The 22,043-nt window shown below is 40.8% G+C and overlaps 1 protein-coding gene across 1 annotated transcript in view; it reads left to right on the top strand.

Annotated features, from left to right (window-relative positions):
- Positions 1 to 22,043, top strand: part of CNTNAP5 (contactin associated protein family member 5) — a 269,761-nt gene that overhangs the window by 124,253 nt on the left and 123,465 nt on the right. Inside the window, exons 5-9 of the mRNA XM_063400823.1 lie at positions 2,253 to 2,456; positions 4,450 to 4,634; positions 8,231 to 8,374; positions 18,428 to 18,692; positions 21,027 to 21,176. Of these exons, the coding sequence (XP_063256893.1) occupies positions 2,253 to 2,456; positions 4,450 to 4,634; positions 8,231 to 8,374; positions 18,428 to 18,692; positions 21,027 to 21,176 (948 nt within the window). The remainder of the gene's footprint in view (positions 1 to 2,252; positions 2,457 to 4,449; positions 4,635 to 8,230; positions 8,375 to 18,427; positions 18,693 to 21,026; positions 21,177 to 22,043) is intronic.

Here is a 22,043-nt window from a genome sequence, read left to right as displayed (position 1 = left end):
ATGTTATGTTGTGGCTTACTGGAGAGTTAAGAACAAAAACTGGAGTGAATTTAGACTGGCTGGAGCCCTTGGATTGAAGAAAAAGATTAAAAATGGGCTGCTTTTGCAGCAACATTGAATCAGTGCACGCTTGCTCTTGCAGTACCTTTGATTTTAAGGGCTAGGAGAAAAATCAACTTCAGTTGCAAAATGCTCTGGAGATCAAAGATTATAAATTCTTTATAAGCTATTTCCTAATTCCTACTTGTGTTGAAATGAAACCATTTTTAAAGGACACTTGTGATTTACTTTAACCAAATTGTAGTATTTAATGTAGTTAGGAGAAATTCACAAGAGCTAAACTACCAATTTAATTCTTTTTATAGAAACTGGCAGTCAAGGAGTCAATAAAGAGAAGTCAGCAATTCTGAAGGAGCTGTTTCTTAACACCAAATTCAGAAGTTAAAAACAGATGGCAGGAATACTTTCTTATTTGTGATAATTCCTAAACTAGCAACTGTTCCACAGAGGATGAGAACCAGCATATTATAATTCTGACATCACAGCTAAGAAGTTGGTCTTACTTTATTCAGGAGTGAATTTTCCCCAGGACTGAGTTTCTTTGTAGTTTTATTCTCATTAAAAAATCAGTTTCCCTCTGATTTGGAATGAAGTTGTCCATGGAGTTACACATTTTTGCATCAGATGTAAATGTTGTGCTCCCTGCAAGTTTGTAAGTGTGCCATCAAACTTCTGTACAAACTGTCATACTGACAGGCAGAAATTTTCATGCTGGTTTCCATGGTAACAAATCATTAACAGCTGTTTGATTTTCCTTGCTTTTAATAGGTTTTAATTGCAAACATCTTTAAATTTTTCACTAAAAAAATAAAAGAGAAAAAAAGGTTAAAACCCTCTCCCCCAGCTCTTATTATTTTTGGGTTTTTAAAAGGAGCAGATGAAACTAGTGTTAATGCTTAAAAGGATGAAACACCTCTCAGTGGGGTTTAGATGACTTACTGGCTTGACTCACAATACAGTTGCTGACTGAAGTCTTGATCATATAAACCTCTCAGTTATTTTTCAGAAGAAAACACAAAACTGATAACTTAGGTTTATCATTGAAATGTATGGTTTGCAAACAAAGATAATCTACGTTCTTTCTTCTTGGGCACTAGGAAGGTGTTACTTGTCTTTGTGCATGTGCCTCAGTAGTTATGTAGTGTAGTAGTGTAGTAAACCTCTGTTCAGATTCTTCATCGTCTGGTATTCCTAATGTTTTTCTTAACAACAGGAAATACCAATTGACAAAATGGATATTTTATACATAAATTATGTCAAATTGCATTTGGATAGAAATTGCAATTGAAGGAATGTATGTCAGTCAGATGTTTGTGTACAATATATTAGTTAAAAGTATTTAAAGCTACCTGCAGTATTCTGGTTGTAGATGCATTTAAAATTTTGTTTAAAAATATGTTTTGCTTAAAAGACCACTTTATAAAGCAGAGAGAGTACTGCAGGCTGCTGCTGCCAAAGAAAATATTAATCACAACTGAGGAACAGAAAACTGGTTTCCTACCAGAACGGTTGGGATTTTAGAGGCTGGCTGAAGGGGAAAATATGTTTCTAATAGGATTTTCAAAGGTGTATAATCAGTTTAGATGCCCAGTTCCCATGAAATCTCTTCAAAAGCTTTTTGAATTGATATTTGAATATTCCTGCCAGCCCAGTCAATTTGCATGCAGAAACATGGCTGATAAATGCCCATCACCAGCAAGCAGCCAGCCCTCGGAGGCTGAGGGGATCTTATTTGAATGCAGAGGTGGATGCAGGCATGGCTGACATGCAGGAACAGCTCAACAGACACTTGTGAAGCTACAGAAGTGGAGTGAGTGCTGAAGTGTTCAAAGTAATGAATAACATCCTGGGTGCATTTGAGATGAACAGCAAGTGTGGCAAGGGATGTTCTGGAGATCTGAATATCACGGAGGGCACCTGTTCTGTTCTCAAAAGTTAAATGAGAGAGAAGTGTTGTATAAGGAAGGCAAGTGCAGAGCAGTTCTGGTTTTATCCTCATATTCCCTTTCTCCAGCAGAGGGAGAGGATTGGAAATGGATGAAATGTGTTTGTCCAAATGACCTGTACATCCTGTGGATGTACTCTCAGGACAATACCTGACTACAACTTATATTTGAAAAGATCCTGAAAAAAATAAAGTCCTTCTTCTGATGCTGCCCCTCCTTGCCATTTTGCCATTTTCTTTCTTCCAGAGTCAGATATTGCAGACTTTGATGGCAGAAGTTCACTTCTCTACAGGTTCAATCAGAAGCTTATGAGCACATTCAAAGATGTAGTTTCCTTGAAGTTCAAGAGCATGCAGGGGGATGGAGTCTTGTTCCACGGAGAAGGACAGCGTGGAGACTACATAACCTTGGAACTGCAGAAGGGGAAGCTCTCCTTGCACCTCAACCTGGGTAAGGGTAATTAGCATTACTGGTTTGCATATAAATCTGTTAATTATTTTAGACAGTATCTGCAAACTCCAGCTGACATCAACAGAACATTCTGTGTGCTAATGTCATGTAGGATATGGTAGCTGAGCCTAGAAGAGGCCTTAGCTTCTCTAACTCATGCTGAGCAAGTTAGAACTGCTCAATAGTTCTGATTCTTCACATACCTCCTTTTTCTTTTTTTGTTTTCCTTTCATATGTGTGTGGGTTTTTTGTATTATTTTTAAGAACGGCCTTCTCAGGAAGTGGTCTTTCGACTGCAGAAATAGTTTATTTTTGGTCTGTGTGTAATTTTTTCCATTTACTTAGTGATTCAGAGCTGAGCTGAGAATACAGAATTTCAATGATAACATTCTAGTCAAAAAATTGTGCGCACTGCTGTTATGTTTCTTGAAACATGTTTCAGTCTTGAAAACTGAATAATCCTTCTTCAATATCTGTCAGGCTATTACTGTATGATCATGTTACATCAGAGCATCAGAGGAAAGCCTGGCTTTATTTCTTGCTGTAGAAAGATGCTTGTTTTTTCCCTGGGAGTGAAGTACACTGAAGCACTTTGATAATGGTAGGGACTACTGTAGGAGTGATCATACCCAGCCTGTTTGCAAAATCTTCACTGGCTTCATGTGTGGGTGTCCCATGGCACTGGCCCTCAGCTGTCTCTGCTGACTCATGTTTCTCATACTGAGAGATTTGAGTTGAGCATTTTTCCCCTTGTGCTTAATTATGTTTGTTTTAAAAATCAGTAACTATTTTCCACAGCTGTTGGACTTCATTTTTACAGAAGCTCATTAATTGCTGAGTCCCCAAGTTGTGCTTTCTTTCCTTCCTTTCTTTTTCAGCAAAGATTAGAAATGATAATACATAGTTTTCTGATTTGGGATTTGGATGTTACTTGGACCAAAACACTACATCCTGAAGCTCTGAATGGGGGAATCTACCCCACTGAATTTTCCTCTTACAAATATTTCATGCTAGGATAAGAATATAGTACAGTTAATTATAATTTGTAACTTCTTCCAGAGGCGATACTGTTGTGAATGTGTATTCTGAGATGAGCTGGGTTTTTTTTCTTCATCTGTAGCCCCAAGTTTGACAACATTCTAGCCCTTTTAGGTCCTCTTTTTGCATTTATATGTCATGAGCAAGGGTTTTGATGACTCCTCTCAAATCTGCTTGCATCTTGCCTGGCAGTTTTGGAGTGTGTGTTCCCTCCATTCTGCAGGAATGTAGAAAGGAATGCACACTCCCTTTCAGTGAGAGGCTCCAAAGTGTTCAGACATGTAGCCAGCTTGAAAACAGAAGAGTGCTTGAAATTAATGGGTTAGGGCCTAAATATTTTTATGATTTGTGATCTGTACTTTTAGAGAGCTAGGCCAGGTTTAAGAATTTTTATGAGCTGAACAAAAAATACTCTTATTGCTTCACTGACTTATGCTTTTTGTTTGGGTTTTTGTTTTTTTTTTTTTTTTTTTTTTTTTTTTTTTTTTTTTTTTTTTTTTTTTTGTCCCAGTGAAAACAGACAGGTACAATTTTCTTGTTAAAGTGCAGAAGGCACAGAGTTGACAGGGAAGTGTCAGGAGTGCCCTGTTAATGTGATTAGACAGAAGATTTTGGTGCTACTCAAAGGAAGCTCTTAAGCTACAGGGACCAAAAAGACCTGGCAGAATCAAGAGTACAAAGCAGTAATGCCCTGCCTGCTGCAATGTGTGGATGTAGCATCAGTAGCACCTCCTGGTTCATCACAAGGATTTCACAGGGAAATAAGCGGGGGGGAGGTGTATACACATATGTGAATAAGAGACACAAGGAAGCTAAGGCAGTCTTTGAAAAGGATCTGTTTCCAAGAGCTCTGGCTTGCATCCCGGAGCTCTGCTCTGTGCTTCCCTGGAGTCTCCATGCTCCAGTTAAGAGTCTGGAGGTAACTGGTGTCTTCTGCCTCTCTGTGCCACTCCAGGGGACTCCAACCTGCACTTCAGTAACAGCCACACGTCTGTCACCTTGGGCAGCCTCCTGGATGACCAGCACTGGCACTCCGTTCTCATAGAGCGCTTCAACAAGCAAGTGAACTTCACAGTGGACAAGCACACCCAGCACTTCCGAACAAAGGGGGATTCAGATCACTTGGATATTGATTATGAGGTGTGTGAAGCCCTTTAGGTTATAACCTGGGAGTTGAGGTATGAATTGCTTTAAAATTAATATGATGGACCACCCTATGAGCTTTTCCTTTCCAGCAAAGATAATAATTTATTATTTTCGTTCCTAGTGAGCTCCTCTCATACTTTACCAGCATAAACTATGTCAGTGTAACTCCATATATGCCAGCATCAGAAAGGGGCCAATCTCTGTGCAAATATGCCTTGCACAGTGTTTGCACTTCAGAGACTTTGAATAAATGAGAAGTCATAGCCTGTATTCTAGTCCAATGTTCAGGGAGCAGCTGTGTTATCATCTCCAATATGATTTTAATGGCATCACTGTGCACCATCCCTGCATTGAATTGAGCATGACTACTTCGATTCCAGCCCTGAGTTGTCTCTCTATCTAGACACCACTTGCTCGAATTACAGCTCTCCACACAGAGATGCACAGGTCAAAATTATTGTATTCCCACTAGGAATGGAAGACCTTCAGAATGCAAGGAAGTTTTAGCAAGGTGGGCACCTGTCTCTTCTCCCAGGGAGCAAATGACAGGAGAGGGCCTGAAGTGGTGGCAGGGGAGGTGTCTTGGTTTGGAAAGACAGGTGTCTACCAGGGAAAGCTGAAGCTTCCCAGGAAGTTTAGTTGGGATAGCAGGAAAATCTTCCTTACTAAAAGGGTGGTCACACATTGAAATAGACTGCCCAGGGAAGTGGTGGAATCACCACTCCTGGGAATGTTCCAAAAGTGTATGGAAGTGGCAACTGGGGATATGGTCTAGTCATGAACATGATGGTGCTGGGTTGGACTCAGAGGTTTTTCCAATATTAGTAATTCTGTGATTCTACAGCTCTCACAAGCACCAGCCCTGACCCAGGCCCCCTCACATCTGAGCACGTTTCAGAGCGTGCTGATCTAGAGAGCCAGAGCAGCTCAGCAGGGAAGAACTGAGCAGAGGATACACCCTGATAGACCACAATAAACTCGAGCCTGGTGATGAGACCAAGGTGTGGCAGAGTGCAGTTTGTATCACACCAGCAGTTCAGTGCTTATGGATGATAGTTGTTAAAAAAAACCATCTTAAAACCCTAGATATCCTCATATCTGTATGCAAGGCAATTCCTCCTCTGTTCCCCATCAACGTGCCCCTGGTGTGCAAATTACCCGTGTTCATTTTCATCCCCTTGTGCTTGCTTGTCTGCCAAGTATTCCTCTCCCACAAGGCTCAGGGTCGTGCTTGCACAGAGCCATCACCCTGTCTGGATGTGTTGAGCTGGCATGGTTCAGCGACCACAAGTTCCCCTTTGCACTCTGAATTCATTTCTCCAGGAAGGATCATTTTCTGAAACACCCAAGGGAAAAAAGCCAATGCTCAGCAGTGGCAGGTGCCTGCTCTCTCCTCCTCTCATCTTCCAGATGAAATTCCTTTCTTTGCATTTCCCAAAGCAGGGTGGAGAGAGTGGTACCTGTCCTCTGGCACTGCTCTAACAAATCATAAGCACATTTAGTAGGGACAGCGCTTGGAGCAGTGGGATTCTGCAGCAGCTTTAGACTGAACTATTAGGGGCCAAAACTGTGACTGCTTTTAAGATGGAGTTGAGAAAAGTCAAATAATTGAGTCATCAGCTTTTCTAATTTCAAAATAATAAAATTTCTTACCTCTTGCTTGGTGCCAATTAGGGGAAACTCAGGCTCCAATCTAATTTTCAGAACATTTTTCCAGCTGTTCCAAAATAGGTAATATGGTAAAAAAGATCTTCAGGTGTTGTAAATCAGCATCACCACCAACCACTGTGGCACTTAGACCTCATCCCCTGAGCTTAGTTTTTCACAGTGTGTTTTTTCTGCATTTGCACTGAGACAGCCTTTCAGTCAAACATTGCAGCAATGCAGTCTACTGAAAGTTTATCTCAGCACACTTCAGGGATTAAAGGCCTTACTGAGGGTAATAAAATCATTACTTTTGTAATTAAAATTATTACCAATCACAAAGGAAACTGTTTTCTTAATAATGCATTGGTGTAATTGATATTGATTTTTCTTCTAGTTTTGAAACCCCAGTACAGAGTCCCTAAGCAGGAGACTTGAAGAATAGGACATGAAAGGAGAGTTTGGTGTTTTAGAAAGAACTAATGATTCTCACTGGAAAAAAGAAAAACAAAAAACATTGCTACCAGATAAGCCCTCATGCCAATAACAAACCTGCAAGTGACGTAAAACAGCAGTCTGTTCACTCTTTATTCCTCTGAAGTGATCAATTAAAACAACTGAGGTGCAAGTTCATTAAGATCTTGTTTTAAAGTAAGTGTTTTCAAGGTTACCCAGGGAGGTTTCATTTGCTTACATATCCCAGCTTGTTAGGTGGAGTGGGAGGAAAAATAACCCCCAAATTGCCCTTTATTTTTGTAATAATGAACAGAGGGAAGGCTTTGGGAGTTGTGACAGGGGAATAGGGCTGACCAGGTTCCAGTAGTTGTTAGTATGTAAGCAGTGCCACACAGCAGTGCATGCTCTTGCTGCAGTGGAGGCAGCAGGATTGCAGCACAGGTCCTGATCCAGTGTGGTGTGGCTGCAGGATCCCCATCTGCATTATATCCCTCACAGTGCTGCTGGCTGTGATGGGAAAAATGAGTAAAACTTTAGTGGTACCACCAATATTGCTTTGCCAGAAAGGTCAGTAAAGTTAATTAGAAATGAACTGTGACATTTGGAAAATGAAGGTAGGATTACCAGAATTTTTGGGGACTGTGGGGTTTGTTTTTATTTCTTTTTACTCTCTTTCTTTTCTTCAGAATCTAAACAATTATGCTGTATTTGGGCAGCTTTATTTTCTTAGGCCCTTTGCTCTCCCAGGGCCTTCAGCCCTTCAGTTGAGTGAGGAGCTGTAACCTGCAGTGTTAACATCTGCCAGGACTTAGACAGCAGCACAGCAGAAGTTTTGTTCCAATGTGTAGCCTGCACAACTTCTCCATGACAAAGCTCAGTCTCAAATGCCACATGTGACTGTTTTAGAGACCAAAGCACAGTGAAATTGCAAGGTGCAAATGGGGTATTTGTGTATGTGATACAACAGTCCTCTGGCTGAAACCAGAGCTGCTCAGACACGTGCCTGGTGGAGTGACCAGAGCTTCCAGGCAAACGCAGAGCTCTGAGGAGAGGGAGAGTCCCCCATCGCTCAGGGGTTCCTGAGCACTGTAGGCTGCAGCCAGCTGTCACCCTCTGGGCCAGTGGGGCTGTGGGCTGCACACCATGGGAAGGTTTCCTGGTGTGTGGCTGTTCCAGGGAGGGGAGCTGGTGGCACTGCTTGGTGTGCCAAGGCCCTTTAGAGCTGCTCCCAAAGTAGTGAGCTCTCTGTGCCAGAAATGTTTCTCCAGCAGCAGGAACGCAGTGGGGGCTGTAATTCCCCCTAAAACGTGGCCAGGCCCTGCCTCATGCTCCCAATGATGTTGGTGGTGGGAATTGGTTCTTACATAATACCCAAGTGGATGTATGGAGTGGGGCTCCACTCTCTTGCTTTTGGGATGATAACACAATGTAATATAATATATACATATATAAAATATAATAAATAATGCTGTTTCTGTTCTTTCCAAAAGCTCAGTTTCGGAGGGATTCCTGTCCCAGGGAAGCCAGGAACCTTTCAGAGAAAAAACTTCCATGGGTGCATTGAGAACCTTTATTACAACGGAGTCAATATCATTGACCTGGCCAAAAGACGCAAACCTCAGATCTATACTGTGGTAAGAGGCAGCACCATGTGCTTTCCTTCTCTGCTTCCATGGTTTTTGTGCTCTCTTGGTGCTGCACTGAATGAGCAGAGTTCAGATTTGGATAGCTGTGGGGATAATTAGCTTGTTAAAATGATATTGCTGAGGTTAACACCAGCCAGCACTGGCAACTGTGGTGAGAGTTTTTGAGAGACACATGTGGAAACCAATGCATTTCTCTGATTTTCCTGGTGTATTAGAATTTGCTTGGGGAAACGTTTTAATTATTTTTTTCAAGATAAAAATGTGTATATTTAATGGCATGATAGAAGTCATAGAGATTTTTTTTCCCAGTTAACTCAGATAAAATCTTATTTTCTGAACCATTTTCTGTCACTGTTGGGAAGTACAGCACTAGCAGAATTCTACTTTGATACTTCAGTTGATATTATAGAGGAGAAAAAAATATTCCTGTTATCACTGGAAATAGTATCCTTTGTGCTGCACCTTATTGTATTGGCAGTTCTGAGAACCATTGAATTTGTACTACTTCTCTAAATGTGGAATGGTAGAGGTAAAGAAGAGAAACTGCAGACTTATCCAGCTTGATAACATAAACCACAAATATAACTTAACACGTAATAATGTCCAAAGTTACAGATATATTTATATATATCACAAAAATAACAAACATTTTATTTTTCAAGAGGAGTGAACGACACTCCCATGAAGCCTTGACAAACTTTTGCCTCGCTCCTACACTGTGCTTTGATAAATGCCTTTTGGCTAACACTGTGTCTATGGAGAACATGGAGATGAAACTGCTTCTGGCTCCCATGGCATCTTCTGGTTTGTAGTAATGTGGATGGATACACTGAACCTAAAACAAAGCAAGCCTGAAGACCAAGGAAGTTCTTTCTGTGCTTTCCCTGCCTAGGGCAAGGCTGAATACACAGGGAGCTGGAAAATGGAAAGGTGATGGGTGAGAAGTTCCTCACTGTGTTGTTGGCAGTCAAAACTGCCTCCGGGATACTCCCATGGGGCTGAGAGACTTTGCCTTAATAATCTTGAGCTTGATTGTTCTGACTGAGGACTAAAAGGCACAAGTCTTATGAACTGTGTTAAATTGCTCTTCCCCTCAGCTTACTCTCTAAGCAGGGGAGCAAAGAGCCCTTGTCTGCTTCTTAGATCATTAAACAGCTGCTTGTTTTTCTGGCTGGATAGTGGGGAGGCCTTTCTCAAAGGGAAGAGCAAAATTTGCAAAGCACTTTTTCTCAGAAGGGCATTGTCTGGGTGTTAGTGGCCCCAAGCAATGGAATTCTGTTCTCACTGCACTTAGTTCAGACAATGCTAAATGAAAGGTCGAGGAATCCAGCTCCTTCTTTCAGTTTAAGGTAGTTGGGGTAGTGCCTCCATCCTTCAATGTCTTTCACATAAGTGGTGAGTTAAACACCATGGTTTCCAGAGGTGGGCTGCTGTACTGCATTTTTTAAGGTTTATGAGCTGCTCTGTGCTGTGTCTGTAACACTTGAGTATGCAAAGTGCATGGAAACTTCGCCATGCTCAGAGTGCCTCATAATCTTAGATGAACACCCTTCTATAAGAAATGGGCCCTGTGAATCTGTTTTCCAACATTTCTTTGCATCACAGCTATTCCTAGCAACTCTCAGGTAGTTCTAGGTTATTCAGGCTGATCCCCTTTCCCTTTTCTGCTCTTCCTCACTCCTTAGCAATTAACTTCCTCAAATTAAAATAACTTGTTCTTGTTAAATGTACTCTTCTGCCTGCCAGAGTTATTCCACACTAAATGCTTTTACTCAAAGTGCATTGAGGTTTTCAAGCAACAAGCTCTATCCACAGGGAGCTACAAACTTCTCTGCTTCACATCCTGGTAGTCACTACAGTTGTCTGAAGTGGAAATGCAATGAAAGGATCAGCACAGAAGAAAAATTAAATGTAGCAGGGACCTGGAACTACTCCTTCCAAAAATATACTTATGCATACTTATGTTCTCTCCCCACAAGTTGGAGATTACCTGAGATGGTTCTGCATTGTTAGTCCTCAAAATACCTTTGCCTCCTAGCAAAAGACCATTGATGACAGACTGATTAGTTTGGGATTAGAAAGTCATTAATGCTTAGAGGCATCAGTTTTTGCCTCCAGAGGCAGGCAAACTTCAACACTCACTCTCTGCTTCACTCTGTGCCTTTGTGAATGTTGCCAGAGTGAGCCAAACTTGGGGGTTTTCATACCCATCAGCTTTGGGTTTTTTTTACTTTTGACATCTTTCACACAAGCAGAAGAATGATACACCAGCTTTGGAGGTATAGATTTCCCCTTATGATGTAGTTCCTTACCCATATAATTAATGGTCCCAAATCAGCTGCATTTAAAGTCAGAGGAAGAAAGTACAGGTTGTCAATAATAGAGTGCTGTAGTATGTATTGTACTCTTGGGTGGTGGCTGTGATTATCATTCTGCCTGTTCTTCCCTGTAACTCATTTGCAGTTTTCAGAGTTGCAATAAATGCCCTTGAGAAGGCATCTCAAGATAACGAGGCAGCCTGTCTCTTTGAACTGGAGCTTGTCTTCAGAATTCCATTTTTATATTGCCTGGTACTTAACCTCCCTACACAGCACTGTCTGTTTGGACAGGCTATCTTTCTTCTGTCTGAGATTTCTTCACCACCTGATGGCATGATGGCTTTGTGGGTTTTTGGGTTTTGTTTCTTTAGGTTTTTTGGTTTGGCATTTTGTTGGTTGGTTTGGTTGTTTGTTTGTTTGTTTGGGATTTTTTGTTCATTTTGCGTTCCCTTCCCTTGGTCATTGAATGCGGACTAATGATAGGGAATCTTTTCTGTGCTTTCCAAGCAATTACTGCAAAAGGTTATGAGAAGTCAAAATTCTGTAATTAACCACTGTCATGGTCATGGGGTGGACCCTTGGGAAACCTCATAAAATGCTTTAAAATAGTAATCTAAAGGTTTGCCCTATTTACTAAATGTCTTCTCAGCACAAGAGAAGTGCAGACTGCTCATTATGAGAAATCTCACAGCAGTTGCACTTCTTGGACAATTAAGTAGGGGCAAAAAAATATGCAAGTAAGAGCCACAAGAAGGAGAAGGGAAATTGTTCTTCACAGAAGGAAATTTGATCTGTTGATATCTGGGATGGCAAAGTCTCCCTTGAGGGATTTTGAGCTTGTTAAGAGTATATGTAGATGCAGGAAGCGATGGGGTAAGTTTTAGGCAGATAAATCTATTGAGAATTGTTAAATCCATCTGGTTGAGGGAGTAGATAAGAGGAAAAAGTAGCTATAGCATCCTGAAAATATAGGATCCTTTCCACCAGTGGTTACTTAATGCTAGATTCTGGTTGCACCTTTAGAAGCTGCTCAAATGTGACCTGTGGCCAGGGTCTTAAGTTGTTTTTGTGCTTCACTGATTTGTCATGCCAAAATAGGAAGTTGTCTAGCTGATGAAAAGAAATTAGGAGGTCATGAAAAGATGCTGTGTTTGGTCCTCTCAATGTTCCACCCTACTTACTCGCTGAAATTGAGAAAAACACGCTCTCCCTTTCTCTTCCATTACCTCTGGCTAATAGAAATTGGAGTTGCATTCTTATTTAGCAGAGCAAGCCCTGTGCTGGCTGGAGAGGAGTGCAGGGTACAGCAAGGCAGAAGTTGTCAGCTCTCAGACACGCTTGGATTTCTACTCTATGCTGGCCTGCCATGTTGAATGTGAGAGTGACAGCTCAGCACAGCGAGGGACGTGGTGACATGTAGATGTATCACTGTAGTGCCTTGGGGAAATAACCAATTGCCAGCATCAAAGAGCAAGGAAGGATACCTAGTGACAGGAGAATGTAAACTAATAATTCATTCTCTTTATAGAGAATCCAAACATGCTATTTTATTAAGCTGATTTGAGATACCTTCATCCTGAGAAGAATTTACTTGTCTGCGAATGTCTCTTTTTACCAAAGTGCTCTGGCAAGTGTTGATCTATCTGTGAACATCAGGCTGGTGATTTGTGAAGGCCCCGCCTAGGGTCTGGAGAATCACAAGTTAGATTATTTTTCTTATTTTTTGTGCTCCAGTAAGACTACAGGAATCATATATAAAAAAATGTTGGAAGTTTTTTGTGACATTTTTTCACAACTTCTTGTGGACCAAGTCGAATTTCTAAACAAAATAAGTTTCATTCAATTATTTAATGGAAGTGTTGAGTCACATGATTAAAGAGAGACCTGAATTTGCTATTTTTTAGATAAGGTGGGTGAACTCAGATGCCTGAACTATTTGGTTCTTTTAAAAATAGGGTTTTATATTTTCTTGTATCTTTCTTTGTGCTCTCTGGGTCTTCAGAGTAGTCTCCTTTCCATTCTACCTGCAGTGTGGGAATAGCAAGGAAGTCTATATAAATAGCATTCATTCCAAGGTTCTATTTTATTGTTCCTGAAGGGTATAACAGGATTATTTTGAAAGGAATTAAGTGTGTCGCCTCAGCTGAGGTCTTGAAATAAAGTATATTTAAATGACATGTTTCCCATTGATTTCAGTTGGCTTTGTCCACAATTCTAAAGAGTTTCAGTGTGCAAATATATAATCCAGCACATAGCTGCATTAATAAACTCTCCTTGATATAAAAGTTTCTTTGTGTTAGGATTTTGATAGTTGTGATGACAATAAATGAAACAAGTCTTTTGGGGAGGGAGACTGTGGTTTTTAATTAGACTGGATGACATGCAGAAAAAAATGACATGTTTCTTAGGAAACAAGGGGTTTTTGAGAGTCATCAGACTTCAGCAAATTACAGGTTAGAACCAATTGTTCAGGGTTTCATTTATTACATTATCTGGATAGTCAAATTGAATGAATAGGGCAGTTAGTGCCTGCTGAGCAGAGGAGAATGTTTCAAGGTGGGAGGTGATAAGGCTGTTAGTCCCTGTAGGACAGGAAGAGAGATGGCTAATTATTGTCATAGCAGTTAGCAGGTGATAAGGAAAATGGGAGAAAATGTAATTTTCTGCAAAGCCAAGGCTTTAGTATATTTTTTAAGGTCGTGTTCCAGTTGGTAAGGCCTTGGGAACTCTTTGGCACTTGGCATAAAAGAAGGGGTCAAGCTGAGCCCACCACAGTCAGGAGCCTGGATTGAGGTGCAGTTGACACCAACCATTTTAGCTGGTGTGCTATGATACACAGATAACTGGAATTTAAAAGAGGAAAAATCTATTAAAGGAAACTAATACATAAAAAAAAAAAAAAAAAAAAAGAAAAAAGCTGATAGGAATTGCTTTCTATCCACTTTTCTATTTTAAGGTAGATGTGGTTCTGTTTTCATAATAATAATGAAGAAAGAAATCTCCTTGCTGCTGTGTTTTGTTCCAGGCAATAAAAACTAATAAGCTGTAGATCACTTTACCTTGAAGTGGAGCAAAAATTTGACTTGGACTGAAATAATTTGCCAGTTTGATCTAAGACTCTATCTCATTCAAATACACCTAGCAAGGTGTACTTGAAAGGCTGGCTTCATTCTTATTTGTTGCTTGAAGTGAATATTCCCCCTCACCAGGAGATTGGGTGTGGGAGATGTAACCAGCTGATCCAAACTGACCAAAGGGATATTCCACACTAAATGAGACTGCTCAGCAGCAAAAGTCAAGAGAAAAGGAAGGGGAGAGGCATTTATTATTGTGGAGCAACTTCTACACATGCTGAAACCTGCTTCCTAGGAAATAGCTGGGCATCAACTGCTCATGGAAAGTAAAGATTAAATCTTTTGTTTTGCTTTCCTTCTGTGTGTAGCCTTTGCTTTTTCTTCATTAAACTGCCTTTCTCTTGACACCAGAGGGTCTTCTTCCTTCATTTTCTCCCCCCACCTCATGAGGAAGGGAGTGATAGAGGGGCTTAGTGGGCACCTGGCATCCAGACAAAGTCAATACACCACAGAGAGGAAATATTAAGTGGTTACTAATTTCTTTGTTGTATGTATGTTTCCTCCTGTGGTCTTTTTCCCCCCTTTTTTTCCTGTCTCTCTGAGAAAAACGATGTAGAATATTTCCAAAATATTTCTGTATTTGCTCTCATCTTTTGTCAGCATCTCTTAACTATTGCACTATGTAATGAGACAATAATGTACAGTTACTGTGGCCATAAAAATGGTAAAATTCTTCTTCTGCCTCTGGCCAGTGACAGTCAGCTTAGGAGTCTGGGATAAAGAACAGCCAGAAAGGTCCAGCCAAGCATCTATCCCTGATTCTCTCGTGGTCACAATGTTTCAGGTTTTCTAAGCCTTCTCTATTTTTGTTAAATGTTACTTTCCCTCCGTTGGGAATATTATTTTAATGAAAACAACTTAAATCAATGCGATAAACAAATAAAATTCTTTTGGAGTTCATGATACTTGCAGTAAGTGGAGATGGGGCTGTTCTCTGTCATGAAATTGATTGTCACAGTTTAGTTTCAATGTAACTTGGATCAGGAAAGCTGTCAGATTTCCATATTGAATTTTTTGTCAGAGAAACAGAAACCCATCTCAGTGCAGGAACTTCTGGTCCCCTGCTCTTGGGATGGCCTGGTTGCTCACTCAGTGAACCAGTCCTAATTGAAGGAATACCGTGTACCTTGGTGCTCCTGTGTCCTCTTTGAAGACAGTTTGCAGCAGTGCTTCAGAAGGCTGGAGCTGGTACCTCACTTTGATTTGCTTTTCATTCAGTGTTCAGCATGGTCTTAAGAACCATTTTAAATATGTCGGTCTCCTGACATTTTTTCTGCCTGAGAGAGTTAATTTCAAAACAGGTCTTGAAGGAACCTCCTTCATTCTCAAAATCCAGTTTCTCAGAGTTGGATGCCAGTTTTTCATCTTATCCTTTTAAAACTGCATCAGAGGTCACCTTTTTCTTCTGTTACTCTCCTTGTAAATTTGTCTGCAAACTCAGTCCCTTCACAGCTAGAAGTAGTCCTCCAATTTCCAAGCTGGAGATATTCTTGCCAGTTTACCACATTTGTTTCTCAGTCAGGCCTGGGATCTTAGTCCCCTTACCTGTCATATGAAATCATCCTTTCTAATCCTCTGCAGAAAGCAAGATACTCTTTTTATTGGACAGTATCCATAGAGTGATTAATGGGGAAAGTTTAAGTGCCCATTTGATGCTCTAACCTGCAGGTAGAATGAGAGCTCAGAAATACTCATTTATTGTTCCTTCTTTTCAAGCTGTGATCTTGGCCTGGATCCTCTGGTAGGCTAAGTGCTGAGAATTGCAGTGCAGCTGTCAGTTTGAATAATTTCCCAAGTGCATATTATTTTTGATTAGTATTCTCTGACAGCAAGGAGGATGTATAAGGAACTTGTTACCAATTGCCCTGACTGTGGTGTTGTCTTCTCTCTTCATTGAACAGTACATAATACTACATGAAGAAAGGCCAGAAAATACTAAAATGATTCATTAAAGTTATACAGGTTTTATTGAAGCCCCACAGAAGTCACTGGAAAGTCTCCAGTCAGTTTTGGATGAAGTTTATGGCTCAGAGGATCTTCTATGTAATCCACTTTTATCCTCATCACTTAGCAACTGTGTTCTTCCATTCTCTTTTAATAGGAGAGGATCTGGTTCTTCTTTAAAATGCTGTAACATGCTACTGCCTGTTCATTCAACATTCAGTTGAACAAAAACCACCTCTAAAGCTGTACCCTGCCTGCAGAAATCTGGGCTGCCTCCACTCTTTTCTTAAAACATCTGTCATGGCAGCCAGTGAAAAAGAAATTACAAGTATCTCCGTTGCATTTCTAGGTTCAGAAGTTTTCTCTTGTAAGAACAATAAGAACTATTTTGTAAAGATTTCACTGCTTGTTAGAAGAGTCGTTAATCAATCTGGACATGGGCTCAATGGAATTCTCAAATGCCACATGATAGCTAGAGTTTCCAGCAGCTGGGAAGAGCTGAACATCTCCTTTATTTTCTCTAGGGATTAGACTGTTCTTATCCCATTTCCTAGCCAATGAGCTTTTACTTTTCAGTTAAATTGGGTTCAATTATAAAATCAAGTGTCTGCCAGAAATCTGGCATATACCCTGGAGAGTTCCAGAACTGCTGCCAATTAAAGCAAAAAGCTCATGATCAGATGAAGGTTTAGAGAGAGCTGTTTACTTTTCTGACTTAAACCTGCTGGAATAATTTGTTTGAGAATAACACTCCTGGCAAATTGAACAGTTCTTGTAAAGGGAACCTATCCCACTTCAGTGGAAAAATGTTTTTCAAATAAGAGTTGTGTATGTCTGTTTTCAGGTTTTCATGTTACTGTCTCTAGGAAGGCAGACAGGTTGGTCAGTGTGAGGATGTCAGCAACTATTGTTGGTGTATTGACTACATCATCCGGCTTTGCTCTGGAATGCTGCTTTAAGGTGTTTCCCTCCCAAATTAGTCAGTTGAATTGATGTAAGTTCTTGTGGCATCAATTGTTTTATTCAGCTTTTTTTCTTCCTTTTATTTTTTACAAATCCTGGCTAGTTTTTAGCTTTGACTGCAATTACTTATGGCCCTTATATCATGGAGGTCTCAATTTTTGAATAAGAATAACAAAAATACGTCATGGGAAGAACCACCCCAAAAAGCAGACACGGCTCTTGTCTGTCTTCTAAATGCACCTTTAATCCCATTTACACAGAATATTGCAGCACCACCTTTGTGCATTTCCAGCTGCCTGTTCTTATGGCAGGTGGAATGACACCTGCTCTGCCTCAGTTTAGACAATAGAGAGGCTAAAGGTGAAGTTAGACTTCAGAGCTTAAAGTCTGACCAGGTCAAGCAAGGGAAGAAAGTGCAGGTCCTGTTCCTACATTGGCCCTGCAGTCAGCACTCTGCTAATCATGTCTCAGGATAGGACTTCTGGCCTGAATTTGATTAAAAACTAGAAATGTAACAATAGGTAGAAATGACACAATAACAAAAAAAGAAATGAAATATAACAATAACAAAGTTTGTACCATCTCTTCATGCAGCAAATCTCAGCAGACAGTAGAAACTTTTCAAAGGCTGAGACCAAATTTTCATCCTACTCCCCACCTGACTAATGTTCAGTGGAGTTCAGATAAGCTCTGGATTATATCTCAAAACACATTCTAATATGATATACCCATGGATTCCTTTTACCAAATCTGGTACTGAACCTCCCAGGTACTATGCAGATAGCTCCACACAGATAAGGATCTGTCAAGGATTGTTTCACCCAGTGATAACTTTGTCTCTTTCTGGCACCTTATTTTCAGTTTAAAAAATAAAGACTGGAAAGACATTTGAAAGTGATAGGGAGCAGTTCCATCATCTGTCTGAGATTGCAGAGAGGAATTCCCCAAGCACTATGCAACTTCCTGCACATCCATCAAGTGCTGCTGGTTATAATTATCCTGTTAGAGCGAGGTACAGGCTCTGATGAGAAGTGTTATCATGGAGAAAGCCTTACACTCCGGTGGTTTTATCAGTTTGCAGTTGGTATTTTACAATTCAAAAATGGAATTCAAAGCAGCTGGCTGCAACCATCTCCTGGAGTGAGATGTGGCTCCTTAAGTGCCTCCTGGCTTTATACATTGTTGAGGTTTTATACCATGGCCTGATTGACCTCGTGGGGTAATCTACAGTGGCTGAGCAAACTGATGGAGTCATTTGTTCCACCAACTACAGTGATACGAGCTGGTGCAGATTCTGCAGGTTGCTTTCAGTAAATGTGCTTCTCTTCTGGGTAAATTACTCCATTGATTTCAGGGCTGTGTGACTGAGATAATCAGCTAGGATGTGGCCTTGATAAGGACATTTGGTTACATTTGTATCCTTCTAAGAAGTAAGGGTTTGATTTTTGATCCTCAGCATTTGGGATAAATATATAATTTTGAAGTTAGATATGTTTTCCCGGCATGGACAGATGCATTTCCTATTGACTTCCAAAGATAAGTGTCTGAATAATAACACTTATTTCAGCCTTGAGGGTGATTAGACATCCAGTGAGCTTATTTAACTACAGATGTTTTGGGATGACTGAAAAAAAGTCATGCTGATTATGTTTGGGGTTTTTTTGTTGTTGTTTTTTTTCCAGGGGAATGTGACCTTCTCTTGCTCAGAACCACAAGTTGTTCCTATCACCTTTGTGAGCGCCACTCGAAGCTACTTGCTGCTGCCCGGCACTGCCCAAATCGATGGTTTGTCCGTCAGCTTCCAGTTCCGAACGTGGAATAGAGATGGCTTACTTCTGTTCACCGAGCTGTCTGAAAACTCAGGACATCTCCTGGTTTACCTCCATGCTGGCAGATTGATGCTACTTATTCAAAAGGAGACTGAGAACCCAGTGGAAATCACTGAAGGTGTTTATTTTTTTTGTGTGTACTTTTGTTTTTCTCCTTCTAAAACACAAAGGTTCAGCTCTATGGGATGAAAGGATCAAGCAATAGGGAAACACCCAATCTTCCTTTCTCTTTTAAATTTTCTCTTGCTTTCCAGTGGCAAAGCCAATCTGTACAGCTTGATCTAAGCTTGGAAAATTGGCATCCTGAAATCACCAGACTTGATCTCACTGACAGTTAGCTGAGCCTCTATGTTCTTAAGCGGTCACACTCAATTTTCTTCAGTCAGGTCACATGAAGGCTTCCTGTTCCCATCTTCAGACTGTGCAGAAATCAGCTGGGAGCCAGCTCAGCCACAGCATCTTTCCCCAGCAGAAGTTAAGGGAGGCTCAGAGCTGATTTTCTTTCTCTGACTGTCGCTTTGGACTCCCCCTACACTCAGAAGAGAGGCTGACCATGGGCTTCCTCTCCTTACACTCCCTATAAGGCTTTCTTAGACACTTCACAAGTTGCTTTGCTTAGTGAAGCTGGTGGGATGCAAGAGGGTAAAATAGGGCTGCCTCTCTGATTTAAAATTTGGGAGAATAATAATAAGGATGATAATAACAATAACAGCAATAATAATAGATATTCTAAAAGAGTAGATGTTTAAAAACATGTAATATTAAAACATTCCCTGTACAGACTAAAAGAGGGCAGATGTCTCTATTAAAAGAAGCAGAGATAAAAACCTGTCAGAGTTGTCAAAGCAGAGCTGTTCTGTATGCATGCTTCATTCCCCTTTATGATAGAAAATGAGGCAGCCCTGCATCTATCCTTACTCCTGTAGATTGCTACAGCCACAGCTTCCTGCAGCTGGGCACTGAAAACGGAGAGTCCAGCCTTTATTGCAGTCCTAATTAAATTGTTGACAAAGCTGAGACAATGTCAGTATTTGGTTAGGTGTGTTTGTTTTTATGTAGTTCTCAGATCATGAGCCTGGGTCCAGCCTATCCAAAACATGCTAAACTGCCTACTTGTACATGGGAAATATGCAGAAAGTGCATGTGCCATATTCTGCAGATGTCAGGTACTCACAACAAACCCATGCTTGCTCAAGAATGGACCTATTATTCCCCCAAGTGGGACCTATTTGCTTTTGTAATTGTTTCAAACCTCAACAACATATTCCTCTTCAAAATGCACTTGTTCTAGTTGAAAAATCATCCATTTTTTTCTGGAAAACCAGCCACTAATTCTGTCGTAATTGTGTATGTGTATGTGTACTCAGCCATTACTGAGTAAATACTCTCATTTTGAAATTCATGATGAAATGGCTTTACACACACCTAACGCCCATTTTTTATTATTTTGTTTTGAACCGTTCTCACACCTCTTTATGTTCCGAAGTGCTTGCTTTTTTTGTCTGAAATCAACATTAACAAAAATATTCTGTTAGGGTGGGGAGTAAATTCTAGTTGTCTGTGCCTAATTTCAGTGACTTCAGCCTGATGGTAGGGTATTTTGAAGTGTAATGAGGTTACTTTTGAGCTGCACCTCTGTGTGTGGGTTCAGAAGCTTGCCCACTGGTTCTCATGGCTGTCAGAAGAGAGGATGTGGAGTTTCTCTGTAGCTCTCTGGTGGTATTTCAAGAGCCACACGATGCAGCACTGATTTTCAAAATAAGGAAACAAGAAAGGTAATTTCTCACTTTGCAGGAGTGTCTAGAAGAGAGAGACTGCCCAGTACATCCCTCAACCTTTAGAGGTTCCTGGTCAGAGCAACAATCCCAATTCTCATAAGACCATGTAGAAATCCAACTTCTATACATCCATTGGTAGTACTGTGTGCTGCATTGGTGCTGGAGGGTTTTAAGAAACACAAATCCTACTGTTACCTACTGGAGTCAGTCAGGTTTCAGACTGGAGCCTGAGAACAGGCTAGGAGTGTCTCACTGAATCTAATCCTCTGCAACCTCACACATGTGTTTGCTACCAGAGGCTCAGTAGAGATCTCTGCACACTTCTGGACTTGTGTTTACCAGCAGACTGAAGATAGACATAAACACCCCCAAAATGGTAACTGTGCTATCAGAATGGTGAAGGATTGGGCTAGCTTGATGAGTGCCTGCAGTAGTACCAGGTTAGATTAAAATGTGAGATGACCTACTTAAATACTCTCAATACTTCCCTTTTCCTGGGCCCTTTCTTCTATGCCAGCTTGTTTCCAGAGGTAATGAGCTCTTTCCAGCTGCAGTTCTCACTTTTTATAGCTCAGCTGTGCATTTGCGGCCACAAGTTGGAAGCAAAAGGATATTTGAAGAGAACAGTTGTCTCCTGCACGTCTTTTTTTCACTTTGGACATGTTTTTTGCCAGGCACCAATCTCCACGATGGGCTTTGGCATTCTGTTAACATCAATGCCAGGAGGCATCGCATTACCCTGACGCTGGATAACGACGCTGCCACCGCCAGCCATGCAACCACTGTCTCAAGGATCTACTCTGGGAACAGCTACTATTTTGGAGGTAGGTGTTTCAGGGAGGTTTTTGTGATGCCAGTCCTCAGATGCTCACCACTGAGTTCTCCTAGGTGCTCTGTTTGCAGCTAAAAGCAAAGGTGAGGGCTGATTGAATTGCAGTGCATTCGGCACTGTGAGCAGGTTGAAGGGTCTTGGTCAAGCCTGGCAGAGAAAGAGCAAGCAGAACTTCAAGCAGAGCTGTAAAAGTGGATTATTGCTACTGGTAGTCAGTGGCTACCTACATCTATCTGACAATATATGCAAAATCTACAAAGCTATATTAACCATGGGTGGGTTTTTTTTTGTTTGGTTGTTTTATTTTGTTTTTGTTTTTGTTTTGTTTTTTTGGAGGGGATGGTGTGTTTGTTTGTGGTTTTTTGGTTAAAAGGCCTTAGAATTACTAATGTTATCAGCATTCCTGAGATACCACTATTCTGAGTAGGCTCAGTGACTTTTTGGAGCTTAGGTGACATACGGCTCAAATCTGCAAAGGTATTTATGCACAATGCTCCTGTGGAAAATGGAGGTAGGTTTAGCTCAATTTAGAAAATGGGAAAAAAAGTCTTGAAAAATACTGTCTTCTGCTTTTTGGAATGGAGTGCAAAAATTAATTTAGATAGAGGGACTGTTGTTAACTGTCTTTTAATCTAATATATTTCTGTGTCGTGCTTACTGTGGTATGGTTCTGATCTTGTTGAGCCCTGTGGATACAGCACTAAATGAGGATGCACAGGAGGCTTTGGATCTCAGAGCTGTCTAAATACCGGGGAAGCTCAGATACAAATGGCTTTCTTGCTGCCCACAAGATTTTATCTGCAGGTTGCTTCAGCAGCAGAATTTAACCCATAATGATTTTACATTTTGTACAACTCTT

The sequence above is a fragment of the Prinia subflava genome, chromosome 6, assembly GCF_021018805.1.
Source record: "Prinia subflava isolate CZ2003 ecotype Zambia chromosome 6, Cam_Psub_1.2, whole genome shotgun sequence".
Taxonomy (NCBI): Eukaryota; Metazoa; Chordata; class Aves; order Passeriformes; family Cisticolidae; genus Prinia; species Prinia subflava.
This window is presented reverse-complemented; position numbering and strand designations above follow the sequence as displayed.